Here is a 10435-nt window from a genome sequence, read left to right on the forward strand (position 1 = left end):
TAAGGAAAAGAATAATTTTCTATAAATAAGCACAAAATGTATATGACCATATCCTTCTAAACCTAGACCCAATTTTCTTCTCACCGTCGATCGCCCTCCTCCACCGGTGTGTTTGTGTAGTTAAGATGTTGTTGTTGAGTTCCATTCGGTTCACACTCTTGAGCTTCATCAACCAATTTTGGTTTCAAACCATCTACAAAACCCCCAAATTGTGCCCAGAGATTGGATCTCAATAGCAAGTTGAAAGTTACACTGATTATTTTCAATGCTTATGTACTACAAATATGAATCTGTCATTCAAACTCAAGCGACAACAGTCATCCACACTTTCAGATGTGAAAAAAATACAGAGCAGACAAAAAAGAATTATCCAACACCATCTTATCAATGTCAAACCTCTTCAAGAAATATCGAAAGTCCACCCCACTTTCAGATGTTTCATGAATCGATGCAGATTTTTTGTTATGTGGTGCAACTTTTGATTCTTGATCCAGCTACAACCAAAGTTTAACCAATCAATTTTGCAACATGTAAGCTTCATTTAACCTATCAATTTTGCAAGAGCATCGATTACTGTCCATACATTTTCTTCTTCTGATAGATTATTGGTATTTCTAGTTTTTTTTCTTTCATTTTTTGTGTAGCAATCCTTGCCCGCCAACTGTTCGCTAAAATGGCTGAATGAAATTTTTTGTCCATTTCCGTTGATTCTTCATCACTCTTTTACTTTATTTCAATTTTTGTATATGTACATATAAATATAAAAAGCTATTTTTATGTATTTTGAAGGTATACATCAAATATCTTAGTGCAATTGTTGACCCCCTTCCAGCCATCCATACTTAGGTAAGTTTTAAGAATGTGAAGACTTCATATTTTTTTATTATGTTGTTGTTCCTGTAGTTTAATTATCAGGGCCTAATTAGGAAAGCTTACCATGTGGCTGGAATTCCAATTTCTATTGTCCCTCGTATTGTATTTTTGAAATCTAAAATTATATTAGCAGTAAATACAATACCTTTGAATGTATTCTATGTATTCTATCAGAATGTATTCTACCAGAATAAAATCGATGTATTCTGTCAGAATGTATTATATGTATTCTGTCATATTCTATGTATTCTACCATAATATATTAAGTGATAGTTAATTTCAAGTAACATGTTTTAAACAATTATTGGTTTTTGTTGTATTTGTGATAGGAATGGCTGGAAGAAGGCGTTGAAGACCTAATAGGAATAACTTGAAGAATGAATAAAGTTTGATCATACTCACAATTTAAGAATGTTGTTTATTTTTTAAGAATTTAATCATTTTTGTTGATATTCTTTTAGAATATGTATAATTATATTAAATTGTATATAGATTTTAGTTTGTAAGAATATATATGAATTTGTATTTAAGTTCGAATGTATAAGAATATATTAGAATGTTTGTTATTTTTCAACATCTGATTCAAGAATTTTGTGTTTTCTTCAATAATATTCTATTAGAATAAAATTATGAAAGAGTATTATTCTAACAAAAAATATTCTGACAGAATAAAAATCGGTAAAAATTGAAATTAAATTAATTAAAAAATTCAGATTTTTTCTTTTAAATTAGGAGAATTAATCATCCCTAAAAATACGAAAATTTCCTTTTATAAATGTAGTTAATTGTCCAAAATACCCTTTTGCTAAAAATTGTGTGATTATATGGTACATGTTATCCCATTGTAATATCATACACTCTCAAATCATGTCCATTGATTAATTTCATCCGTTGGTCCAGATCTATGCATTCTGGCACACAATACTTAGTAAAAACAAAATAACCTAAGCCTACATATATATATATATATATATATATATATATATATATATATATATATATATATATATATATATATATATATATATATAATGTTAGATTTTTTTTTGGTTGTCCCGAGCATTTAAGGATATTTAAATCCTGAAGACCAATCATTTTTCTTTGCCTAGATACATTAATTTTTACTTAGAAATTTGACTTCTAGTCTTAAAAAAAAGTTTTAAATAACTTTTGCTGTGTAATACATATAAAATTTAAGGACAGTTTCTTAATTATTTGTGGCAATTGGTTTCCCCTTCCAAACTTTTTTTTTTACTGTGCCATATGAACGTGTTATTTTAAAAATTATCTCATATGAAGTGTCAAATCAGTTATCAATTAAAAATGCATTAATTGATTACCAACTTTATTAGTAAATCCATTTTGACTTCAAATCGGTTACCAACTTAGAAAAAAATTAAAACAAACAAACTTCAAACCCTGTTTTGAAAAAAAACCCTTCAAGTTTCATGTTGTAACAAAAGTTTAGTTGGTCTTGAATACAAGGAATTATATTGCATGTGATTTTTTATAGATCAAAATGATAAGATATAATCCACTAAGCCTTTCAATGACTTCTGAGACGACCCACCTTCATCAAGAGAGAGATTTACCTTCTCTTTGAGACTAATTATTCTCTCCCGCATTTCTTCTCCTTCTTTATCCACCATTACTCTTTGAAGCACCATTTGAATCCCCACCCTGTCAAACCCATCCTCTAGTAAAACACCAATCTTCCATACATCACTCACATATCTTGCGTTTAATGGTTGGTCGCCAAAAGAAGGAGAACAAATCATGGGAACTCCTTCACATATGCTCTCCAACGTTGAATTCCATCCACAATGACTCCAAAAACACCCGGTTGCTAGATGAGCTAGTACGTCTTGTTGAGGAGCCCATTTCACTATGCGTCCCCTATCACCCACTCTTTCTAGGAACTTTTCAGGCAATGACTCGACCCATTTTGAACCAGGAACTACCCCCGGTCTAACCACCCACAAAAATGGGAAACCCGTATTTGCTAATCCATGAGCAACTTCTTGAAATTCTGATTCACTTATATGTGCAATGCTCCCAAAGCTTATGTATATTACTGACTTGGGGGCTTGGGTATCTAGCCATGATAGAACAGTTCTGTCTTGTTCGATTAAGCTGCTTGAGGATGCCGAGAAGTACTTATGGAAAGGACCTAAAGCGAAGTTTGGAACTGAAAATTCTTGTCGAATGGTTTCTAGTGCAGGTTCTTCGAGTTCTTTGAATGTGTTCCAAATGAGACCTGATGAAGCCTTCATATGGCTAAGCATGTCCGTGACAAGGTTCCTCATACTTTCTGGGTTGGTTGTCATCTTTGAGACGTCTTTGAATTTCATAATTGGATATTCCGGCACCGATTCCTCATAGTTTGAATCTGGAAATGTTCATACAAAAGCTAATCTATTAGGAGCCTACTTAAATACATGACTACTGATGTCTTATTATTGATATTCTCAATCAATATATTTGTAAATTTATGTAAATTTGATGAGAATATGACTAATTAAGGTAATTAACTTTTTGGTTTGTTCACGTCTGGGTAACTATTTTTTTTGTACACATCTAGGTAACGAACTTTTTCAAAAGTGTTCACATATGACCATTATGACCTGCTGTAGGAGGTTACAACCGGTCATAATGGTCATATGTGAACACTTTCAACAAGTTCTTTACCTAAATGTGTACAAAAAAATAGTTACACAGATATGCACAAAATGAAAAGTAAGAGTAAATTACATGAATGGTCCCTGTGGTATGGGGGAATTTGTGTGTTTGATCTCTAACTTATTTTTTTTTTAACTTGGATGGTCCATACTGTTTATTTTTGTTGCACTCTTGGTCCTTGTTTTACCTAAAAAGACTATGTGAGCTTGTTAATTTATTTTTTAATTAATTTTCTTATATATATATATATATATATATATATATATATATATATATATATATATATTTATATTTTGTATATTTAAAAAAATTAACAGACCCTACATAGTTGTATCTCCTCACCCTAAACCTAAAACCATATTTGAGAAATATAATATGGGTCCCACCGATCACCATCCCATCTCTCACTCCCCAACTTATATTTCGTTTCCATCTTTAGTGACATCGACGTCTTCATCATCCATTCTTTTTTTGGTCATTCAACTCCGGCGAACCAACACCACAAAATATGGAAATGAAATAGATTTGTGATACATTGGGTTGTGGTGGTGGAAAATTCGATGAAGAGACAACGAGTTATAGTGTTGGTTTGTCGGAGTTGAAGGACCGAAAAAAAAGGATAGTGAAGGCATCGATGCCACTAAATGTAGAAAGGAAATAGAAGTTAGGGAGCATGAATGATGAGATGGTGACCGGTAGGACCCAAATTAAATTTCTCAAATGTGGTTTCAGGTTTACGGTGAGCAGATATAGATACGTGGGGTCTATTAATTTTTTAAAATATATTATTAATTTTTTTAAATATATAAAATATAAATACATAAATAAGAAAATTAATTAAAAAATAAATTAATAAGGGCACGATAGTCTTTTTGGGTAAGACGGAGGCCAAATGCGCAACAAAAATAAACAGTAAGGATCATCCGAGTTAAGAAAATAAGTTAGAGAGTAAACACACAAATTCCTCCAAACCACAGAGACCATTCGTGTAATTTACTCTTATTTTTCGTTTTGTTCATTTTTGGGTAACTATTTTTTTGTACATATCTAGTTAACGAACTTGTTTAAAGTGTTTACATATGACCATTATGACCGGATGTAACCTGCTACAGCAGGTCATATATGAACACTTCAAAAAAATTCGTCACCTAGATGTGTAAAAAAAAGTTAACCCGATGTGAACAAACCAAAAAATTAATTACCTTAATAAATCATATTCCTAAATTTGATTAGATTTTATATATTTTTATAAATGGTGAAATAAGTAAAATCAGAGATTTAAAGAAAGTAACATAGATCAAACCGGATGAAGATGTGAAAAGCCACAAAAAATCCTCTAGATAAATTATAAATATTTTTTGAGTTATACAAGTTTTGTTACATAGCAAGGGGTGAATTAAAAACTAGGAGTTTTTATAATAATATTATACTTTATTTATGGTGAATTAAAAACTAGGAGTTTTTATATATTTTTTATAATTTTTTTGATAATATATTTGATTTTATAAGAAATTAAACAAATTAAAAAGAAAAGAAAAAAAAAGAGAGAAAATATTGACCTTTAGCACAAGTGCAAAACCTTAAAGAGTTCAAGACACCTCTCATATTTTAATTAATATAAAGGTTTTATATTCATCAAAAGTATCACAAGATTGCTTCATATTTTGGAAGATTAAAGTCTTTAAATTATTTTCCATAAACAACGGTTATTAAAATAAGAATAATGTAGACAAATATCAGATCTAAACATTTTAAAATAAATTTATTCAATGCAAATCTAAAGGCTGTCTTGGATCACTCATTATTTTACTTGCAAGTTGCAAAACCATCTTTATGATTCATATTTGATTGGAAAGTGGATTCTTCATAAAACATGAAATGTCATTGGTTTTTAGTGTTAAATCAATTTTTATAATCATTATAAACTAATTAAAAATTAAAAAGGTGGAAATGAACAGTAAAAAATTGGATTTCATAATTTTGTCACATTAGTTTTTTTATATTAGAAAGTTTCGTTCTTAACCAGTTTTAAAGTTTGGACACGTGACTTTTATATACTGACATGTTTGATCTCTATTCTTTCGTATATTTCCATTTTTCGCTCTGAGACTTTTTGAGTTTTATATTTTCGTCACAGTACTTTCATATATTGACAGTTTTACTTTTTAGTGTTTTTGGATTTTAAACTATGGTCACAAGACTCTCATATATTTTGCATATTTGCTCCTTAAACTTTTATAATTATTCAAGTTCGGCAAGATACCTCTTATATCTACTAACTTATAATAGTTTTTTTAACAAATATTCTAATTATTTATACTTAATAAATCTGTAATAAATTATCAACACAAATACAATTACGTATTACATTAATAAATAAATAATCACCCAAAAATATAATGGGATAACAATAAAAATTATTGTAATTTTATAGTTTTTTATAGTATAAAAATAAATTAAATAACTATCAACAAAATATCAATTATATATGTTGCCAAAAGTATTATAGACTATATCGACTCTGCTAAATTATAGTCGATACTAGTTGTAGATGATTTGTGGTTATCATGTTCCCTTATATTAGAAAAAATCATCATCAATATTGAGGTGATCTTTTAAGCCTAGTTATAATATATTTATATAATAAATAATATAAAGATGATATAGTTATAGATACAGTTATTTTTAATTTAGATTTTCAAGCAGAAGTGCAAAAGTTTAAAGCACATTAAATCTTGGAGTATGAATAAAGGTGGAAGAAGAAGAAGAAGAAGTAGAACCGACCTTGTTTTGTAAGGTTAAAGTAACCATTTTGAGAGGAAAAGGGTAAAGCGCCCCAAGCAAGGATGCAAGCTGGACTGCTTGTTCGGATGACCATCCGAGGGAGTTTAACGGAGTCTGCCACCGCCTGCGTGAAACAAAATACGGCATCTGTAATCAGACAAGCAATCGATCCCTCACCGTATTCCGCCAACAACCCACCCAGACACTCCCGAAACGGTTCCACACAGCTTCTGTTAAGGTACTTCACGAAATAGGCGGGGTCTGCGTCTACCTTCGTTGCCAATTGGCTTTCAATCTCAAAGAATCGGTCCGAGATGGATTTGAAGGCAAAGTGAGGATAGTTTGAATGATTGGGGGAGTTGTATTCGGTGTGTATGATGGTGATTTTAAAACCTTGGGTGTGAAGAATGTTTGCTAACTGAAGCATGGGATTGATATGACCTTGGAAAGGTAGGGGAAACAATATGATTCTATTTCTCCGGCGAATTTCTGTCGACTGTGTGCACCGGAGATTGGTATCGCTTACATTGGTTTCCATGTTCATGTTCAGGGATCGAGGCAAGACTTGGGAGATATCTCTATTTTTCTTACTGAATCCTTTCTAAATTTATTTTGTAGCATGTGTCAGTCCACTGTCCAAGTATCCAAACTGAATTTGATAACTAAATTATACCTTACACATGTGATCTCATTGGACCCGATCCAAATAATACCAAAACAAAAACAAAACTACAAAAAATGTTACCAGAATCAAAGAGAATGCTTTTGGTTCTGTCTTGAAGACATGATTTTATGGTCCTATTTCTCCATCTCGGTACCGATCATTTAATCTTAAAGGCAGGACGTCGATGTTAGTTGGTTTATTTACGAATATACGAACATTGGTTTGGTGTTATAAAGAAAATATGTGTTTAAAAATATATGTACGTTTTTTAGGCTGTGTTAAAGTTAAAAATAAGTTGTTGACAAAATACTAACTCGCCCATTTTCAACAAATGCTTGATTTTTTTCACACGGGTCTCCATTTTAAGCAAGTCGGGTTGGATGATTCCTGTTCGGAGATGTGCGAACCGGGTTTCAATTTGAGTCACTATTTGGATTTTTCTTCAAATTGTTCACAAAATAAATATACTACATACCAAACTTTTAAGTTCAATTTAAAGAAAGTTATTTCATTATAGTTGAAAAGATAAAATTTATTTACATAAATTGGGGTGGGACATTTATTTGTTAGTAAATGGTACACTTGAGCAAAACTGAAACCGAAACCATATTAAAAATCAACGGTTTAGGTTTTTGTTTTTCAAAAACCGAAATTTTGGTTTGCATTCGTTTTTGCATATGGTAAAACCGAAAGTAACCGAACCGATATATATATATATATATATATATATATATATATATATATATATATATATATATATATATATATATATATATATATATATATATATATATATATATATATATATATATCTCCAAATCAATAGAAATGCATAAAAATTTGGAAACCCTAAAACCTAAAAAATCAATAGAAATACAACGATGTTCCCTATGGTCTTCTTGAAATTCCATGTTTAGTAGTAAAATTTTTTATTTAATTTGGACAAGTACCCCATCTTAATCTCTTCTAGTTCCTAAACCATTTCTGGTCATAGATCAAGTTTTCGGTGCCACCTTCGGTCACCATCTCCGATCACAGATCCATGACCAAAGAAATGAGAATCATAATCTGAAACACAATCACTGACATCAAAAAAGAAAACAATATTTCCATCCCCAGCCTATAAAAGTGGTAATTCTCCTCTCAATGTCGCCTCAACCAAACACCAACACATGTATAAACAATTGTGCATAAACCGACAAGAAAGATAGATAACAAGATGATTTCTTTATTCATGTGGGTTTCAAGGCGAATTTTTTTAGACGGAGCTCTTGAGTTGTTAAGCATGGCTTTTTTTCTCTCTTCCAACATATACTGCAACTCCAACTACCCAATTTGTGTTCTTAATCACACAGCCTCTAAGAAGTAATAACTATATTTGAAGGGCCAAGAGAGAGACGTTTTCCATCAATCTCCATGTTAGCTTGGAAACCGTATATATTTCGATTGGGTTTCTCACACTTGATTAACCCACTGATTATATCCTTTTCATGGATTCGTGAAAGGGTTTCTTGTTTTGTATAACGGGTCTTCAAATTTGATTCCCCGTCTAGGTTTATAGTTTGGACATAAGCAACCCCAGTTGGATCACTCGTTGTGCCATAACATCGGCATTTGTAAATTCATGGGGGCTCGATTCCTAGATTAAAACTTATGGGTTTTATTGCATCGACCACCGTTGGATCTTCATCTCGTTCTTGCCGCCTTCAAACCTTAGATGCTCGGTTTACTAGAAACGAAATCATCATCTGCAACACCCCAATTCTGGTATGATATTTATATATTTATTTTTCTTCAAGTTTTAAGGGGAACTCGACGAGTCAGTAGGTGGACTCGTCGAGTAGAGTCGGGATTTCGAGCACGTTTAAGTTGGCGACTCGACGAGTCCATATTCCGGACTCGGTGAGTCCGCCAGTCTGGATGAAACCCTAATTTTAAGGGTTTGCACCCTATTTAAACAACTTTTGGGGCCTCAAGTCAACCCCCATCACCCCTCAGAGCATCATTCTCGAAACCCTAGAGCCCTCTTTGCATTTTTGTGTGATTTTGGTGTGTTCTTTGAAGATCTTGAGAGAAAAAGGAAGGTAGATCAAGAGGAGAAGAAGGAGATCCTAGATCCTTGAGGAATTTCAGAAGATAGTAAGGTATATCTTGACCCTTTTCTGTTTCTATGCTTAAATCCCCTTTTTGAAGCCATTAAAGCCATTCTTGAACCATTTATTGGCTTAGTAGTAGCATAGAGGACTCATGGTGTTGATTAGCCTTCGGATCTAGCTAGGTTTGAATTCTAGAAGCTTAGATCTAGCACCTTTATGGAGCCTTTTTGCATGAAAGCTCTAGATCTACTCTTATAGTGTGCTTTGAACCCTAAAACCTTCATTGATGTTATTTACACGTAAAGTTGGAAACTTTACGTGTTAATCAAGTCCCAGGAACCCAGATCTATGAATGGAATGGACTGGTTTCAAGCAGAATTGAGTATATAGTGTTTGCATGTATACGACTCGGCGAGTCGTTCTTCAGACTCGGCGAGTCGAGTCGCGAGTCCCCTGTTTTTCCCTTTTTCGAGTTATGCCGAGTGGAACCAGTGAGTGAGAGAAGGACTCGGTGAGCAAGAGGGTTAGACTCATTCGTGGAAGAACGCGACGAGTCAATGCCCTGACTCGGCGAGTCCAAGGCCATCTTCATGCCTCAAGAACAGACCCGACGAGTTGTTCATACAACTCGGCGAGTCACAGCTAGAGTGTTCATCTGATGAAGGAGAACTCGACGAGTTGTTCATACAACTCGGCGAGTCGGATGCAGATTGTTGGAGTGTTAGTAACAAAGAGGAACTCGTCGAGTTTATGCCAAAACTCGACGAGTAGTAGCGAGTAGAAACAAGAAAGTAAGAGTAAGGACTTGACGAGTTGGTGACCCAACTCGACGAGTCAGGTCAACTAAATGTTGACTTTGACCGTTAGGTTGAGTTGGACCAGGGGTAAGAGAGTCATTTTACCCTCAGTATTATTATCAGTATTTGATTGAGGGTGCTTATGGAAATTGTAGCCGGGGTGAAACCGGAGCCGCAACAGACAGATTCCGGAGCAGTCCTTTCAGCATCTAGACTACGAGGTGAGTTTCCTTCCAGTAGGAATGGATCTACGGCCATAATGCCGGCCCGTTTAGTTAGCAGTAGTTTCGGACCTCGGTCCGATGCAGTAGTTAGGGTGCTTGATGTCTTTGTGATTCAAGCATGTTTGGTGTTATGTGTTCCGAACTTTGTTCCGATGCAGTATGCAGTATATGTATCCATGTTAGTTGATATGTTTATGCTTTGTTATGTTCAGTCAGTTCCGGACTTCGGTCCGATGCAGGGGACAAGGTCCCAATCAGTTACGGACTTCGGTCCGATGCATTTAGTTCCGGACTTCGGTCCGATGCAGAGGGCAAGGC

At 33.4% G+C, this 10435-nt stretch overlaps 1 protein-coding gene across 1 annotated transcript; it reads right to left on the reverse strand.

Moving 5' to 3' along the window:
- Window positions 1-2197: 2197 nt before the first annotated feature.
- Window positions 2198-7104, reverse strand: LOC111912266 (UDP-glycosyltransferase 76B1). The gene is made up of 2 exons (XM_023907991.3): window positions 6337-7104; window positions 2198-3262 (listed from the first exon to the last, which is right to left on the reverse strand). The coding sequence occupies exons 1-2, from the start codon at window positions 6878-6880 to the stop codon at window positions 2388-2390; spliced, it is 1419 nt and encodes a 472-aa protein (XP_023763759.1). The 5' UTR covers window positions 6881-7104; the 3' UTR covers window positions 2198-2387.
- Window positions 7105-10435: the final 3331 nt, after the last annotated feature.

This window comes from Lactuca sativa, chromosome 2 (genome assembly GCF_002870075.4).
Source record: "Lactuca sativa cultivar Salinas chromosome 2, Lsat_Salinas_v11, whole genome shotgun sequence".
Lineage (NCBI taxonomy): Eukaryota > Viridiplantae > Streptophyta > Magnoliopsida > Asterales > Asteraceae > Lactuca > Lactuca sativa.